The sequence below is a fragment of the Aphelocoma coerulescens genome, chromosome 2, assembly GCF_041296385.1.
Source record: "Aphelocoma coerulescens isolate FSJ_1873_10779 chromosome 2, UR_Acoe_1.0, whole genome shotgun sequence".
Taxonomy (NCBI): domain Eukaryota; kingdom Metazoa; phylum Chordata; class Aves; order Passeriformes; family Corvidae; genus Aphelocoma; species Aphelocoma coerulescens.
The window spans coordinates 18,285,160-18,303,818 of NC_091015.1; the positions used below are offsets into that span (position 1 = coordinate 18,285,160).

The 18,659-nt window shown below is 43.3% G+C and overlaps 1 protein-coding gene across 5 annotated transcripts in view; it reads left to right on the plus strand.

Annotated features, from left to right (window-relative positions):
* PIP4K2A (phosphatidylinositol-5-phosphate 4-kinase type 2 alpha) overlaps positions 1 to 18,659 on the plus strand; it is a 134,242-nt gene that overhangs the window by 15,589 nt on the left and 99,994 nt on the right. Inside the window, exons 1-3 of one of the 5 annotated variants that reach the window (XM_069006651.1) lie at positions 6,912 to 7,091; positions 8,394 to 8,604; positions 8,698 to 9,012. The exons of 1 other annotated variant lie outside the window; for it this stretch is intronic. Coding sequence is in view for 1 of the 4 variants with exons in the window: in XM_069006654.1 (XP_068862755.1) it covers positions 10,008 to 10,148 (141 nt within the window). In the remaining 3 variants the exon portion in view is untranslated. Of the gene's footprint in view, positions 1 to 6,911; positions 7,092 to 8,323; positions 8,605 to 8,697; positions 9,013 to 9,818; positions 10,149 to 18,659 lie in introns of those variants that run through there. 3 more of the 5 variants (XM_069006652.1, XM_069006649.1, XM_069006654.1) reach the window with 3 other exon arrangements.

The window sequence follows — 18,659 nt, forward strand, 5'->3', positions numbered from 1 at the left end:
GGCTGTATCTGAAGTGTCTGTTTGGGGGTACTCAGGATGAGAAAGGCATTGACATACTGGAGCAGGTGCAGTGGAGAGCTATAGACACCACCAGGACAGCTATAGAGCTGCGTGACGTGCATGTGTGAGCAGACTGAGTCACCTGGGTGTGTTAAGCTGTGAGAAATGAAGGCAAAGAGAAGGTCCTACTGCTGGTTCCAAACACCTAATGGGAGAAGAGCACAGAGAAAACAGAGCCAGGCTCTTCACAGAGAGCCCAGTGACAGGACAAGCAGCAGCAGCAGCCAAAAGTTGGGCCAATTAGATTCTTATTAGATATACTGAAAAATGTTTCCTCTGTGCAGGTGGCCAAATACTGGAAAGGTTGCAGGATTTCCTTCTTTGGAGATTTCAGAACTGGAATGGATCAAATTGATGGGTGGTGAAATGATGACCGTGGGATTTCTTTAAATGTAGGTAGGGCAGATGTTAACTTGTTATTGAGTTTAGATACTGTATGGATACATGTGACGCCTGATTTTCACAAGAGCTTCAGCATTCAGTTACTGTTCTCAGAACTCAGGGTCTTGGTATCTGAGGTTTTGAAAGGAGGCATTCAAAATAAAAGGATGTTTCTGTAAATTGAGCTTTGAAAACTCTGTATCTTACTTTTCCATGACTTTCAGGAGAATCTCCAGGGCTAACCTAATTGTTATCAGCGTAGCATTTCAAGGTCTCCAGCAGAAGAATGCTAGAAAGTCCTAGAGCAACACTGAAAGAATGCACAAGCATAACCTTTTCTCAAAACAAAACCTGCAGTTCCAGGGACAACTGTCTAAATTAAAACACGTGGGAACAACTGTAGTTCTGCAACAACTCTTCAGCTATTGTAATTGCTGTGATTAACCACAGTAAGCACAAAATGCTAAAATGGCTTATGCTAAGGAGCCTGTAATTCTGGGCTATGAATTGAAAATACTTCTGAAATTTTGACAATTATAAAAATAACAGCTAGAGGAAAATGGAACCTGCAGTGTTTGGGGTTTTTTTACGAAACAAGATAAACTCTCCACCAAGCATTTTTTCTTAAATGATGTGCAACTGAAGAATTAAATACTAAATCTTATTTCTCAATCTATTATTCAATTGTGTGTCCTTTTATGTTTTAGGAGTTATTAAAAGCAGACAGAGGAAGCTTTCAACAAGATAAAGAGCATATTTTGGGAAAAAAAATAAAGCTTTTATACAGGCAAGAGAGCAATTAATAGATTATTCAAAATGGCATTTATTACCTGATGTTGAGCAAAATACCTTTTAAGTTGAAGAGTAAACAAGAAAATTTATATACAGAATGTCCTTATTAAGCTTATATTCAATACCTTTTGTAAAATATCATTATTTTAATAGTGAAATCTAGTAAGTTCAAGGAATTTGCTGGAGAAAAAAAAAGGTTTCGATATTGTATATACTGCCCTCTAACCCCCCAGCTGGAGTAACAATGTACAGGAACAATTCTGCAATTTCCTAGCTGATAACACGTGATAAAACAGGAGTTGGATCAACAGAGAGACACTAGAAAATCCCAGTTGCTCTAGAAAGCTGCACACAAACAACTCCCAAGGTTGAACTGTAGGGTCTGTGAACCTAAAAAGGGTTAAAAGCCTTTTCTACAGAAAAAGGAAGAGGTTAGCCCTTAAAGACCATATAAGCTGCAAAACCTGGCAGTTGTGGCTTGTTAAACTGCTGGGAGGTGGAACTGGCAGCTGTGCTGCCAAAGTGGGGAAGTCATAAAAGGGAAGCAGAGGGCCCCAGAGGGAGCAGGACAGTTGGGTTTGCATTTCTCTGCCTCAGAGAATTGACTTTGAACTAAAATGGACACTGCTACTGCTGGATGCCGGTCATAGGGACGCTCTTAGTCGGCTTGTTTATGGAGAGCCAAACAAGGTGAAAATCAGCTGTCTCGGCTTCCACAGTTTTTAGGATTGTGACTACAGGAGCTGCACCGGGCTGTACTAATTTCCCAAGCCCAGACTAAAGTGGGATGCTATTTTTTCACCCTTAAAAAAACCAACCAAACAAAAAAAAAAGCAAGCATTACTTATGTTAGATGTCTGGTCTCAAATTGGAGCTGATAATCTCTTTGCAGGGCTTTGGTTTAGTACTGTGCTTCCTGTTGAGAAACAAAAATAAACTGGTATTGCTTAAAATGAAATGTCAGAATCCTTTTAGCTTAAGAAATTATCTTTGCAAATTAATTTAAACAATTTTGAATTTGTATTTTAAATTTTGTTCCATAGACCATTTGGAATCTTCTGTAATAATGTGAAATTCTGTGACTCCTGTAGCTCTTGATGGCCTATCTAAAAAGTGCAGGCAATGCTTTCTGCCTGTAAACATATGTATCCATGTAATCATTCCCCCATACAGATTGATTTGTTCTTCTGAATATGGAGCAATTAAGGAGTCTGCATTTTAAATAGTTGGTAGATACTGGTTTTCTATTTCTCCTTTTCTGTTTTGCAAATGAAGGAAAGTACATGTCTTAAAAATATTTGGTCTGATCTTTTCATATTTCCAAAAAAAATTGTAATGGTTAATAATTTGACATCCTTGTTGGTTTTGTGCTCTTGTAGAATATTAACCCACTTCAGACATTATTTATTTTCATTGTGTCTTTAACATGCGTTCTTTTTAAAAACTGACAGCATTTTAAAACTGCAGGGTAGATTTAAAGTAACCCAGCTTGGCTTGAAGTGACATGTGCCCAGACCAATTTATGGAGTAATGGAACAATTTATGAGTCTGTCTTAGCTGAAATTAGTTTCTATGGCAGTTGGCCCAGGGAAACTCTGTGAGCCTTCTGTTCTTTGCAGCTGCAGAAAATAATTGTGAAGGGAAATATTACCTTCCAGTAGCTAGGCAAAGCCTCTCAAACTATGTGATATCCCCATCCTTCAAACTGGAGACCTGAACTCATCAGCAGAAATCCTCTGGGTGACCAGTGAGAGAAAAAGCAATTAATATAATTTTTCATACTGAAATAAAGTAACAAATGAGTTTTATGTTTAAACAATAATGCTAAACAAAACTCTGTGGCAAGCATCAAAAAGAGCACACAGGTTTTAGAAGCAAGCTTGCTAAATCATGGCTAATCCCAGGCCTTTCTTAAAATCGAAGGTGAGAGCTCACACTCTTGTTTTAATTTATTCTAACCATTGATGAAGTCAGTCAAGGGCAGACATTCATTAGCACAGTCTTGCTAGATTGTTTACAGTTCTTCTCTCTCCCTTGTCCACCAGCTTCCAGTTGGGAGTATCTTGCACCAAAAAATGGGACAAAGCAGAAATTTTAGTACTAATGGCAGCAAAAGTGGAGCAGAATGGACAATGCAAAATAAATAGTTTACCCCAAGCCGACTTTGTTACATTTTACAAGCCTAGAGGCTCTTCCTTTTGGTCTCCATCGATGCTTCTTCATACACTCTGTTCTATTAAGGATAGTAAACTACTTCATGAGAGGCAGAGTACGTTCTCTGCTGGCAGAAAGATCTGCTTAGTGATCTGGTGGTATCACACCTCTTTAATAAGGTTTCCAAGCACTGAGTTGTCCCTGGTTGTGCTCTCTTATATTCAGTCCTTGTGGAGTGCAAAAACTTTATATTCAGTTATCAAAAGACTGGACATTCCAAGTCTCAAATGCCTGTATATATTGAGGGGTGGATTTCTTTAGAGTAGGAAGTGCCAGTCAGGATTTGAAATGCACAGTAACCCAGAGAATTCATCTCCTCCCCTATTTTCCTAAGTGCTTTACACAGGAACCAGATCCTGTCTAGATTTCTAAGAGGCAGCTAAGGACTCACTGAAACTTCAAAACAGGTTGTACTTTCACATCTTGGTCTTTCATTTTGCTGTCAGTGCCTGGACCATCATCACAACATCTAGAGTTAGTTTGCTCACCAGTTATCAGTGAAGTGAAACAAGCAGTGTTGCCTGCAATGCAGCATGAATACAGTTGTGGAGATATGTGACCCAAGAGATAGAATTATAGAGTCATTTAGGTTGAAAAAGACCTCTAAGAACTAGTCCAGCTATTAACCCAGCACTGCTAAGTCCATCACTGAAACATGTTCATAAGGGAGATGTCTCTCTGTGGGCATTACAGGCAAAAAAGCACCAGGTTTAGTCTTAGCTCTGAAGTGTTTTAATAGTGTCCCAGAAGGTCTTTCATCTCCCATTTCTGTATAGGCACCATGAATGCTGACTGCAACATATATTCACGTGTCATGCTATAAAAAACTGCTAACGGACTGAAATACAACTTCCATGTCATGACAGGCTGTATGAATGAAACTTCCCTCACACCTGCACAAAAATATCCCTAAGGCATAAAGGAACAAAGAAAAGACCTGGATTGTGTACTCTCTCTCTGTAGAGAGCCTACCTCCAAGTCTTAGCTTCCAGTAAGGATTAGGGTACAGTTAGAATTAGGGTTGAGAGGACAGCCTGCTGCTGCAGTTGGAATAGGTTTACAAAGTAGCTTCAGAGAAAAACAGTGCAGAGAGAATTTGGAAGGGAAAGAGTTTTGGTGTGGGCATTGGTGGGGTGTCCTGGTCTAAGGCTCGCCCTGTGGTCATAGGGCTGAGAAAAAGAGAAAGCCAAGGCAAGGGCTAGACAGTTGGAAGGGGCTTAGAGGAGGGCTCTCAAAGTGAAGGGTGGGCTGCAAAGAGAAATTGGCTTCAAGAACTTCCTCCTCTGGGCAGTGGCTGAGGGTCATGTCTGAAGCTCAACCTCTGAGATTAAAGTCAGGGTTAGGCTTGAGAGAGGGAACCATGAGCTTCTGCTGCAGTAGGACTGTGAAAGAATGGATAACTGGAAGTGTTAGCAGCAAGGAGAATTTGATTCCCAGAAGTTTTCTGTTTGACCTAGCCCAAGGTGAATTGTAGCCCAAGGCTCAGCCTTTGGCTGGGTTTATTGATATGGTTGAGATGGGTTGACCTTGGTTGGATGCCCATCAAGTTACACAATCACTCCCCTCCTCAACTGGACAGGGGGAGCCTCCTTCCCAGGTTCAACTTCACTCCCAATTTTATTCACCTTCTCCCCCCACTGGGGGCATGGAGATCTGTGGCCAGTTCGTCACACACTGTCTTTGCTGCTCTTTTTTCCTTCTTCCTCCCCTGCTCCAGTGTGATGCCTGAAAGATAGGCTGGAAATAAATCCCCATAGACTGATGTCTATAGAGCAGGTATTTGTTTATTGCAGCACTCGTGGTGAGGGGGATTTTTCCTCCTAACTCACCCGCCTTTGTCAAGTGCTGTGGTATATTTATACAGTAAATTTTGTTTAATGTTGCTATGTCATTACAGCATCATCACATATGCACCGGAACTAATTTACATAGCATGATCTCATGGTTATTAGATAATTCTTTGCACTGCGCATGCACTTCCCCAATTTGGGGTCTTTGGGGGTCTTTGATGAAGGATTCTAAAGTCTTCGAACTTGAACTTCTCAACTTTGTCTTCAGGGCATGTGCAGTTACGATGCTCTTCGGTCCATCTGGTCTTAACCAGCCTGAATTCTTTGTTTTGTGGCTAATTGGCTTTGGCTTGCCAATTTCTCATTAGTACTACACTTATCTATCTCTAAAAGTATACTCCTGGTAAGTTTTTTTGGGTTTGGCTTTGTTTTTTTTTTTTTTTCTCTTTTTCTCTATTCTGCACATAAGCAACTAGTTAACTATATACTAGCCATTATATTGTATAAAAAGTTATTAATATTAGATTATATGGGTATCAAAAGTTATGATTAAGGTTATATAAGCATCAGGTTATAAGTATAGAAGTTATGATTCAGGCTACATAAGTAAAAGCTATGATTCAGGCTATATAAGTATAGAAGGCTTTGCTTCAGATTATATTGATATTCTTCAAGTTTTATTGATAAAAAGTCATGATTTAGGTTATATTGATATTAAGGTTACATAGATATCTTATAACTCAAGCTATATAAGCACTTTGTTACTTTGACCTAAGTTATATAGGTATCAAGTGTGAGGTCCCGCCTACAGGAGACAGCTCTCCGTGAACTTCTGCAACATGAGTCCTTCCCACAGGCTATAGTTCTTCATGAACTGCTTTAGCATGGGCCATTTCTGCAGGATGCACATCCTTCAGGAGCAGACTGCTCCAGCTTGGGTTGACATCTTCTCACAGAAGCCACCCCTATAGCCCCCCACACTACCAAAACCTTGCCATGCAAAGCAAGAGAGCCTAGAGCGGCACTGAGAGTTGACTTAGAAAGGAGGTGGGCTGCAAAGAGAAGTTAGCTGGGAGACTGTTTTGTCTTGGGAATTAAAAGGGGGGGCGGGAAGGGGAGCATGACACCATTTGATTATGTTTACATCAGGATTAGAGTTAAGGTTGGGAGAAAGAGAGAGCCTAACAATCCAGCAGGAAGGCTTTTAAGGGGAAGTCTAAGTTCAAGGAGAGCTTGGCACGCTGCCTGGTCTGAGGCTCAGCCTACTCTTGTGGCTGGAGTTACAGCTGGGGTTACTTCTGATAACACAAGAGAGTGTAGTGCTGCAGTTAGAACGGGCCTAGGACACGTGGGGTGCAGGAACAACTTTGTTGCAAGAACTTTTTGTTGTGACTGGTGCTCAGCAGTCCTGGTCTGAAGCCCACCATACAGCTTGTGTGAGGGTTAGGGCTGGAGCTCAGAGCTCCAGGTGGAGGGAGGCTTGGTGAGAGCAGCTGATAGGGAAAAGCTTGGGCCACAGGGATAGCTTGCCTGCAAAAACTTGCAGGTGGAAGCAATGGCTGAGGGGCCTGGTCCAAGGCTCAACCTAACTTCTAGGTGTAGGGTGAGGTTTGAGGTTATGTTTGACAGAATGAAAGAGAGAACAGCTGCAGCTGGCTCAGGGCTAGAAAGTGACAGTCCCAGGAAAGTGTAGGCTACCAGAAGAACTTGGCAGCAAGAACTTCCTGGTGTGGGCACTGGCACCACATCCGAAGCCCAGCATATGGTTTGTTTGAGGCTTAAGGTTAGAGCTGAGAGACACAGAGGACCTGGAGCTGCAGCTGGAACAGAGCTAGAAAGGAGCTCTTAAAAAAGGTGTGGGTTAGGGAAAATGGGGCAGGGACAATATCTTCTTGAGGGCACTGGCTGGGGGTCCTGGTCTAAAGATCTGTGTTAATGTTAAGGTGGGCATTTGGACAGAGAGAGCCTAGAGCTGCAGATGGAGGGAGCTTAAAAGGGAACATGTCAAAGGAAGGGGTAGACTGTGAGAAGAATGTGGCTGTGACAATGTTTTGGTGTGGGCAATGGCTGGGGACCCTGCATTGTGACTCAGCCCTCAGGGCTAGTGGTGGAACTGGGGGAGAGGGAGCCCTGGAACTCCAGCTGAAGGTGTTAAATGGGGTTTGAAAGGGAAGTCTAGGCTGCAAGAAGTGGACTAGGAAAATTTTTACTTTGGGCACTGGCTGGAGGGCCTCAGCCTCTGTTCTATTTTAAGAGATAGGATTACAACTGAGGGAAAGAGACATCCCAAGAGGAGTGTAGGCTGCAAGTGCAAGCAAGTTTTGTCTCTTCAAGTGACCTCTGTTTCCAGCTGCATCTGTGTCATGGATTCAGTGGAAAACCTGTGCCCACAGTGGTTCCTACAGGAAAGACAAACACAGGCAACCATCTTTGTTCGTGGTACTTAAAACTGAAGAGGACAAATCTTTGCCTCAGACTTTGTCATGTAGATAGCCTAGACCCTGGAATTTTTAAAATTCTGCTGTAATTGTTATGGTCAACATCTTTTGTTCTTCTGATAAAACAACCTTCTTTAGTGAGAACTCATATTTGCAGGGACGAGCTCTTTGGAATCTAGGCCAAGATGACAAGAAAGTCTTCTGGAAAAAAGAGCAACTTCTTTCCTCAGCCTTTCCTATAAAAAACCTACTAAAATGTTTGCTATTTATTATTTATAAACCAAAATGCTTCACTATTTACTCTGCAAAGATGATGAAAGACACATACGTGGCAGATGTTAGTCATGTTGATGTGTGCAGCATTGCACAATGCTCAGCTGTCATGTTCTAAGCATAATGTAAAGGATAAAGTGGGTACTGAACTCTTCCGAAAGTCTGACTTCAAATCTATATTTAGGCATCTAAGTGACCTGCTTTTATTCAAAGGTGCTAACTACTCAGCTGCTTCCATTGACTGCAGCAGAATATAACGGATTTTTTTGTTGTCGAATCTATTTTCGAGAAAAAAATTACAGTTTAGTATCTTTGTAACTCCAAAGTAATTCTGCTAAAAAAAAAAAAAAAAAAAAGACAGAAAATTAAATACATCTCTCTTTTCTCCTACTCTCCATAAGATGAAGGGATGATATAATAAATCCCACTAACTGTTTCTATGCAGGAGGGAGATTAAACATTACTGGTTTCGATTCCAGCATGATAGATAACTTTGCCATTGAGATCACAATGACAAAAGAAAAATAGAGACATGCAACACATTTTTAAATTTATGTAAGCCTGCGTTGGGGTCCCAGACTCATGTGTTGACCTTAGTTGTCCTGAACAGCCACACCTGTGAACACCTTCTGCCCAGGACCTCCAGTTAAGCTCAGGTAGGGCACGGTTTAGGTCTTTGCCTGAGCTATGTTGTAGGAATACCTTTCTCTAGCTCTGTATTCTGGCTATACCTTGGACCTCTCTTGTAGGTGGCTTGCCTGCACGTCCATTTCTGGCCCTGGATAGACTCTGTGCCTACATTGTGCCTTCCTGGAGGGACCTGGTTCATCACCTCAGCTTCTCTGGGACTGCTGATAGGACGTGTGCTGTTGCCAGCACCCTGCTCACTGAGTGTGGGCCCTTTGGGACCATGCCTTGTCACTGAGGGCACTGGTTGCACTGGGATGACCCCCACTGCGGGTTTGTCCACCTCATGGAGCAGCCCTGCTCTTGTTTCTGCCTAAGGATCTGGTTACCTTGCTGAAGTATCAACAGATGAACAAAGCAAGATCTACAGCAGAGAGGTCAGTTGATATTATTCAGAAGCGGATGGATGACTTATTGTAAAGGCACAGGAGATGTATGCTCTGTGTAACCCGTGGGTACTGACCCTGAACAGTGACGGCAGGTGTCATGGGGGTTCCTCATTATACAGTGGAGCAAAGTGTATGTGGTTGGTATTTCTGAGCTGAGCAGATATGCTTTTGCAGGATGTCGCCTGTCACTGCCCACATCCTCTGTGGCCGTGGAGGCTGTTAAGAAACATTCTGCTGGGGGTATAACGGGACAGTGAGGTCACAGGGGTGCAATACTCCTGCACAGGACCAAGCTTTCTGTATTAACTGCACGCCGGCTGCAAGGAGCCGCTCTGCTCGGGGAGCCGAGCTGGGGCGGGAGCAGCTGGTAAAGCCCTGCCGCAGAGATCCCACTCATTCCTACAGGTCCCTTTACAGAGAGGGATCTGGAAACCGGAGTAACTATCACACAAGCCGCATAAAGTTACGGTGTGAGGGACCAGCTAGCTAAAGACTAGGGCGACGACAGGCCTGGTTTCCCAGAGAACTGGAAATGAGTGTGAGGAGCGGACGGCAGCGGACGAGAACCACCTTCCCCCCCGGGCGGCACCGAGCCGCAGGCCGCTCTCCCTGAGGGGAGGGAGGCGCGGGCGGCCCCACTCCCTCACCGCCCGCGGCCGCGCAGGCGCCGCGCGCGGGGAACATGCGCAGTGGGGCGGCAGAGCCGACGCTCCGCGGCTCCCGCGGGGGCGGGGCGGGCGCGCTGTGCGTGGCGGGCGGGCGGGGGCCGCTCCCCGCGGGGGGGCCGGGGCGGGGCCGCCGCGCCGAGCGGGGCCATTTCAGCCGCCAGGCCGGGATGCGTTCGGCGTCCCGTGGCTGCCGGCCCGCTGACCGCCTGCCCGCGGGGCTGCGGCGCTGATCGCCGACCGCCCCTGTCCTTCGGTCCTGCCCGCCCGCCGCTCTGCCCCACACCAGCCCCTTCCACCTCTGCCGCCGGCAGCGCCATGGCGGCCCCCAGCAGCATCGTGCCCGTCATGGCGAGTAAAACCAAGACCAAGAAAAAGCACTTCGTGGCGCAAAAAGTGAAGTTGTTCCGGGCTAGCGACCCGCTGCTCAGCGTCCTCATGTGGGGGGTCAACCACTCGGTAAGCGCCGCGGTTCGACGCACACGAGACTGCCCGCCTCGCTGGGGCATCGCACCCGGGGGCTCTGGGGGCACGGGCGGCACCGGGGCAGGCACGTGCCGCCAGGAGCCCCCCGCCGGCTGTCGCCTCTCGCCACGGCGGGGCCGGGAGCGCGTTACCGAGTGCGGCGGGGAGCGGCTGCAGTGCCCTGCCCGGGCGCGGGTGATGCGCGGGGCCGTGCCGAGTGCCTGCGGTAGCCCGTGTCCGCCCTTTCGCCCCGCGGTTCCGCTCGGTGGCAGCGAGCGGGAGGGGACGGTGCTGTGAGCGGAGCCCGAGCAGCTCCGCTCTTGCCGCCGGCCGCGCGCGGGCGGCGCATGGATGTGCTGCAGTTGGGAAAAATCCCGGTTATCAATGGGAACTGGCCAAGTTCGTCCGGTGTCCGTGCAGTTTGTTTCGGCAAGTGTCCGCTGCTCTGGTGTGCGCGGGGGAGGGGAGGAGGAAGGGCTTGGTGTGGTAAGGCGGCAGAACTGCACCATTTGCGAAGTGCTCCATCACCCTGCGGGGACGGGCGGCCCGGGCTCCGGGAGAACCCCCGGCCGGGCGCTGGTCTGCGTTAAAATTAGGAGCCTGGTAAAGATGTCACATGGTTTGGGCATTATGAGGCTCAGGTCGCAGCTTTGCATCTTTAAATAGCCACCGTGGTACGTTAAAAGTGTAGAGCCCAAAGATCGCCAAAAATCGGGTATCAGGGCAGTTGAGCAAAAAAACGTATTCCCTTCTGCTGGCGGAGCGAAGCCTGTACCCCTGTGTCGGGTTTGCACGGGTTACATCTGCTGCTGTGTAACGAGCCTGTAAGAAAGTCAATGTGCAATTTGAGATTAGACTACAAATTTTGTAACAGCCACATGAAACCGGCAGAGCAGCCTGTAGTATTAACTCGCTGCTCCTTTTGTTTCCTACACATCCATATCGCATGAGGTTTTTTTCCTCTATGGATGTTTCAGTGGTTTTTGCCCAAAGCCTGGAGTCTGTACATCAAGCCTGAGCTCTGTTAGAGCTGTGCTAAACAGGACAGTACCTGAAGTGAGGATCATGGGGAATTGCTTGGGCTGTACATACTAGACAGAGGAGAAGCTCCAGTGAAGTTGAATAGTCTGCTTAAGGTAGCTCTGTGAGCCGTAGGAAATGGTAACAAAGGATTTCAAGTTTTCTGTAGGTCAGTTGTGAGCAGTGACATCCTATGTCTTGAACTGATAAGGCAGTAGTTGTTTATCTACAAAGCAGAAATATCTTTAATTGTAGATATTATATATATGATATAATGTATTTATAATATATAAAAATGATATTCTGTTTGCCTGAATTGGGCATAAATACACAAATTTCTTTTGCTCCTTCTTTAGTGGCTAGTGTTATTCATAGAAAAATTCCCAAACAGGCCTCTTTAATGAAAGCAAGCAAGCTGGTAATTGCAGGGTGAGTGACTTGTACTGAATGGCAGCATGTGCTAGCTGTTCACTGTCTCCCTGAGGACGGAGGGAGATCACTGATGAAAACAGAGATCTTCCTGTTGCAACGGCTCATTGCTATGTGAGTTCACACTGGAAATACCGTTACTTCTAGAGGAAAGACCTCTTCAGTGCAAATAATAACCAAGTAAACAGTGACAAACACAACACTGTATGTGATCACTATCCTGCAAACCATCTGCTGTAGTGTGCATAGCTGTTCCCACTAGAAAATGTAATAAAGTGTGTTGGTTCCTGCGCAGAAGATTCAAAATTGTGAACTGAAATCCTTTCATTGGAGAGACTTGAAAAACAATGCCAGCAACACAACAGGCTCAGAGAAAAGAGGCTTCGTTTTCACATGAAGATGGTTGTAGGTGTGAATATCTGTTGTGTTCTGCAGATAGCATTCCATTTCCTTACCCCATGCAAAATGTGGTGATGAGTAATGCTTGGAGGCCCTGTGGAAGCGAAATCCCTCTGAATGAGAGAGCATGGAAAAAAAAGTTAATTTGATACACCAAATTAAACATCTTTTCTTGGCCAAAAGGCAGCATTGAAGTGTTGCAGGCTCCTGTTAGATGCTTTTCCTGTCATTTTGTAATGCTTCATGTGGCACTGTCCAGCAAATGAGAATAAGTGCAGCATGATTTAACTCTGTTATCACAAATAAGAGTTTCTCATGGGAGAAATACAAACAGTGTGTGGATTAATTAGGAACAGGAGTTAAGGATCCTTAGGTTTCTCAGCAGAATAAACAGAAATCTATAAGCAAAGGCTAGACTAGGAACTGAGCATAGACCATAGTTCATGATGATACTAATTAAACTTAGAACATAGTAATAATCTGAAAAATTGTATTTAAGACTACCTGCAGTGCCTATCTATTAATGAGACAATAGAAGTCTCTGAGTCTTACTGTCTTGGGGAATACATATATATCGAAACAGTGAAGTGAGATGCAGTTCCTACATTTCTGACACTGCTGCATGTTTTGGAAAGATATTAGTGAAGATATGAAGGAAAAAGATTATTTTTCTGTGGGTTTATTAACTTTTTAACCTCAGGACTATATTTGGTTGTTGAGTTTTGGAGGATTTTCAGAGTTTGAAATTGAATGTGTGAAGAAGTTAAGGAAAAATATAAAAACTGTTCTCTTAACTCTCCTGTCCTAGGAGACAACATGAGTCTAAAGGGAAAACTTGAACATTGGTGCCACAAAGCTGAGGGCTGACACCAGAGATGTGAATTCTTAATGAGGGAAAAAATTTGCAGAGGCATGTCTGTTACCCAAGGTCCTTATCAACTACCCCCCCTGCCCCCCCCTCCCCTCCCCCGTCCCATTCAGGAAACTGTAAGCAACTCTCAGTTGCTGTTTACATAGAAGTAGAGAGATACCTAATGCAAAATCCTGCTTGGTAATGCAGTCAAATTCAGTCATATCTTCAAAGGGCATGTGAGAGGAAAACATGTGAACATTACCCAAATGTCTTACGAAGCAAGAAAAAATGTGTTCACATTCAGAGCCATAAATTCACTTCTCAGTGTTCTGACATATGCTGTGGAATGAAGCTTGCTGCTAACTGAAAGGGAAAGCAACTGTGTCCCATTTTGTTGATCTGATTATAATACTGATGACTTGTAGCAGCAAAGACTAATTGTCAGTGCTTGGATCTTGCAGGCATCTGCATCATTAACAGTTGATTTTATCTCAGTCTTTTACCCTGTGTCAAAGATAATCTGGCTGTGCTACTGAAATAAATATTTAAACTCAGTGGTTAGTATGACTTAAAGCTATATTTTTAACAACCTAATGTGATTGTATTTCATTTACAACTGATGTGGTAAATAACATCCCTCTCTTACCTTTGTAATGTCACTGCTGCTGGATTTCCAATAACCGTAGGAAGGAGGAGAGGAAGGAAGGTGGCTGGATGTAACTTGTTGCCTAGTGCTTTTGGAAGTAATTCTTCCATCCTTATTTCCTGTGCCTAAAAATGAGAGCCACAGATTCTGTGTTTTCTGCATCCTATGACAATCATCCCAGGCACAATGATGGTGAGTGTGCAATTAGAATTGGTTGCCTGCTTCTGTTAGGAGCTTGTTAGGAAAGCTGGGAATTTGTAGACTTAGGCCCTTCAAAACATCATCCTGAAAGATGGCAGAAAAGTAATACAAGTGTGATTTTTTTGTAACTGATTTTGAGATAAAGAACAGACTGCTGGAGAGCTTGCCTACTGTGTCAACCATTAACTTAAATGTATTTAGTAGAAGAGCATGAATGCCTAATGAAGTTATTGAGCATACTGTACAAGTTAAAAAAAAAAAAAAAAGCCAACCAAAAACAAGCAGCCCCCCCCCACCCCAGCCCCTGGAATCTGTAATCGCCATCTGTTTCTTGGAAGATTACAAGCGGATCCAAAAATTTAACAGTGCCTGACTTCTCACTAGCACTTGCGGCCTAATAAGCAAGCAGAGCAACAAGAATACATGGATAAAATTACTTCCCCCCAGCATTTTGAGAAGTACATCAGAAAGAGTGTACTTTCTGTGTCTAGAGAATTCAACACGTAATAAACTCCATGACCTTCTTCAACTGCTCACATGAGGTGCTGTGAGCTTGATGCTACTGTTGCACTCTCACTTGTAATCTTGCTTGATCTTTTTAACAGAAGTGGAGCAACACCAGGACAGAATTATGAAAAGAGAGGTGTGGGACTCCTATCTATCAGTGTACCTCCTGGATTCCTTCACCTTTAGAGTTAGAAACTTGGGGGAGGGGGGGGGGGAGGAGCATGACAAGTAAATGCATCTTTCCTCCCGTCTCATGCAGTAAGATATGTTTGATCACATTAAGAATGCTTCTGTATCTGCAGAAAGCTACAAAGTGTCTGTTCTAGTCAGTTTTCAGTTTGGGTTTTTTTTTTTAGCTAGTATGCTGATCTTTACTGTTACAAACTTTTATCCAGATACATACACAAGTAATTCACTTATTAATGCCTGTCCTTATGTTTTAACATGTCAATAGAGAGCTTGTTAGGTAAAGTGGAACTTCTTGGTTGTGGCATAGATGACTTCTTAGTCCTGACTTGCCTAGCATCTCTCCTAAGAACTTTCTAGCCAGAAACATTGTAAATATAGGAAAATGATACTGAAAAAATGTTATCGAATTGTTCCACAGAAAGATGAAACCGAAATAATTGAAAACTAGGTTATGCCCTTTGGAATAAAAACTACATGTTTCTGATTAGTTTTCATTAAACAAAGGGTGAGATCAGTTGATGAAAACAAGCCCACAGCACTTAGTACTGATGGTATGCCTTCATAAGTTAGAGGAGTTGATAACTTCTGTGTCCATATTTTTAATACAGTCTTAAATGATGGTGTGACTGGTGGCACCCTGAGGATATGGGACCATAATGTTGACTCATGGCTCTGGCTGTCAGCACAACAGGTTGGTTAGAAACTGTCTTGGGGTGGAGAGGGCTGCTTGTCACTTGACAGCTGTGTTCTTACTATTTGTATTTAATGCAGGACATCGCTGCTGCAGCTGTGTTATAAGTGGCTTTTCAAAACTAAGGCTAAGTAAAACTAAAGGTACTAATCAGGATTTTAAACAGTGAGCTTGGAAAATAAGAACATCTTATGAATTGTTTAATGTTGGACTGTGGGAGAAGGCTCTTTCTAAGAAGCCGGAAGAAACAATATTAAAAAGCATTGATTACATTAGAGCAGATAATAAAGCAATTAAAACTATTTTAAAACAGTCAGTTGGGCACTCAGCCCAGATGTTTGCATATAGAAGGAAGCAGAACAGGAAGAGAAATTTATTGAAAACTTGGTTCTTTTTTGGGTGTCAAGCTCTGTGTACTGCAGAAATTAATTTGATACGGCTTTTGCAACTTAATGGATGGACTAGTAAAAATTGTAAATATTATGGTTAGGTTAAGGGTAGTAAACATGCCTCCATGAAATACAAGTGGGAGTGATATTTCATGTCCTTCTGTAAACTATTGAAAGGGACACATACAATAGCTTCTGTTAGGGATGAGAGTGGAGGAGCTATGAAAGAGCTCTGACAGCGGTTTCAAAATTGCTTTCTGTAGTTTCTCCCAATCTACAAGATAAGGTGCTGCAAAGGCTAGGGTCATTTTTTTTCCCTGTGGGTTTTTGAAACTGAATTTCATTAACCCCAGCAGAGAGGGCTGGACAATGTTCTGTGAAGCAAATAGGCAGTGTGAATTTGTTTTGCTGGTTCAATTTAGTTGTCTTATTTGAGTATCCTGCACCAGATGCCTTAAGAGTCTCTAGGGTATTATTTTTGAATTCCTTGCTCATTAAAGCAGATACTTGCATTATGCCCATTGGCCAGGGCCCGGTAGATGTTTATTTTCCTTCTGTAGTTTCATGGTGGCAAACTTTGTTTACAATAACTGACTCACCCCATTTCTCAGTTTCTGCTCTACAGTCCTGTTTTCTGTTCTTCCTTGAAAACATCTTGTGCCTTAGGGATCCATACACTAGCTGTACATTGTGCAACCTCATGACAACTTTCGAGTAAGGTGAAACTAGTCATTATTTACAGCTCTCCAGTGTAATCTTGCCAAAACTAAGCACTCGGGAGTTGTAGTCATTTTGGCTTAGGGATATCTTGACTTGTTGAGAGGTTAGTCATCTTGGTTGTTAGCTATGAGGTTTTAAAGGTTTGAAAGTAGTATATATTCATATTCCAGTATGAACTCATTATTTTATGTTTACTTCCAAGGCATATTTCCGTGTGTTTCCATTTCTTTTACGTGGTACTTACTATACAAATGTCTAACACAAGTTCTGGTTTCTCTTCTTCATTATTACTGTTGGTAAACCATGTGTTTGCACTTAGCAAAATAGTTGAAGCAGTCCAAGAAATTGCTGCCTTGCTATGGGATGGTAATGACAAACCTTGTTAGTTTTCATAGTCTACATCCTGGTACGTGGTGAAATGGGTTAGCTTTGAATTGTTGAGATGGTGACTTCTTGCATGTGGTTTGCTACGTGATCATCTGTCTTATGATCTTCCTGTAAAGTCTGGGTTGTTCTATAATAAGTTAATCGTTTTATGTTGAGAGATTGCTTAATAAGGGTGTTGTGAAAATTGTTTGAAGTAGCTGAATGCTGTAGTGATGGATCTCAAACTGAAAAGAAAACATTAGGTTTATCTTCAAAGGACGGGGTTGAATAGTTTGCAGTAGAAGTACCTAATGACCATACATCTTGTAGAGTACTTGATTTTCCTCAGGCTTGGTGAACAGCTACCTTGTGTACTGAGGCAAGGTAATTAGTCTAGTCCAACTCTTTTGTGTGCATTGTAAGCTCCCAAGGCAATCCTAATATTCACAGCTGTGAATATATGCATGATCCTTTTAGATTGTAAGACAAAACTGAAAAAATCACATTCCCTTATGTGCCATTATTGAAAGCCTGTGGAGCTCCTTGGTGAGACTGAGACTTGCAGAACCACCTTTCAGCTGCTTGAGCTAACTGTCTTCAGTCTTTTACTTTTCCTCATCTCACTCCTGATGTCTTAGTCATATGCTGTCTCACAACTCTGCTATACCTGTGTTTGCATTTTATCAGTCATGTCTCTGCCATTCCAGTCTTCCTGGTTAACAAGTTCAGCCATATCTGTTTTCCTTATCAGTTATTACTCACCTCCAAAGTAATAATCCAGTAAAAATAATGCATTTTGAGGAGTTTTTTAGATGGACCATAATTAATTGAAGTTCATGGCCCAGCTATGCAAACAGCTGTGCCAGCACAAAGAATGTGGAGTTGATGCAAAAACAGAAGAGATGGAGGAAAATAACTTCTTTGTAAGGAAGTGCCAGTTTAAGCTAGTGTAGGATTAGACAAACTACAGCCTCCATAGTACTGAAGCCTGTCAAAGCTGGGGCTGCTGGACTGGTTTCCATTCTCTCTGGTAGTGCTCTGATCCTGTGGCAAGTTCATTTGGGGAGATATGCTAACAGAAAACGAGTGCTGAAAAGTGAATGGGCTAGGGGTTGTATACCACAAAAGGCCATATTCATAAGTGTCAGTCCCAGCTTAAAAGAGGAACTGCAAACACTGCAGGGAGCATAAAGGGAAGAGTCTGATGTACATGTACTTTAAGGTGATTTTTTTTATAGTAGCTTAGGACAGTTGGAGGGACTTTTGTATAGCTCTAGTGTGGGCTTTTTGACTGACCACTGATCTCCTATCTATAGCTCAGTTTCATGTGTAGTGACCTCAAGTTAAACTGTTGTCCACAGTAAAAAAACCACACTTGAGTAGAGAACTCACTGTGGATTCTGCACTTTCAATGAGGAGACCTTTCTCAACTATTTTAGCCTCTTGAAATAGTAGTGTATTTTGAAAAAGACAGAAGTGTCTATATTGTACCCATTGGTTTCTGGTCACCTCTACATCTTGGATTTTAGAACCATCTGACTTCATAACTTGCATATCCAGAGACTAGATGTCTTCAGAAAAGTAGTAATGGTTTCCTAGGGGCTGGAGTTTTTGAGGTTTCTTTTAGAGCTAAATGCTAACATCTGGGAGAACTTCTGAACAATATCAGTTCTTGAGAATCCTACCTTAAATAGTCTCTTGCAGGCTATCAAGTATGTGGCTGTAGCAGTCACTGACTTTTTGGGATTTTTTTTGGAGGGGGGAGAGAGGAAAATACCCAAGTTGGTTTGCCTAAGACCAGTTAAAAGAAAGCGGCTTATTAATGGTTTTACTATACTGAACTGAAATTGAGAAATATCTGATTAGCTTGTGGTGCCAAGCCTCAATAATCATGTTGCCCACTGTTTTGTAGACCTTTGCTAGATCATGTGGGTACCAAAAGTGTTTTTGGTACAGCAGGCTATGATGTCAGTGCTGCTGGCTGTGCTTTTTATTTGTTTGGTATGCTTCTTTTCTCTCTCAGAAATGTAAGTTTTCTGTAGTGTTTATTGGTGTTATGGTGTGGTGTGGCCCTTTTGGGTTGGGTTCTGGGTGA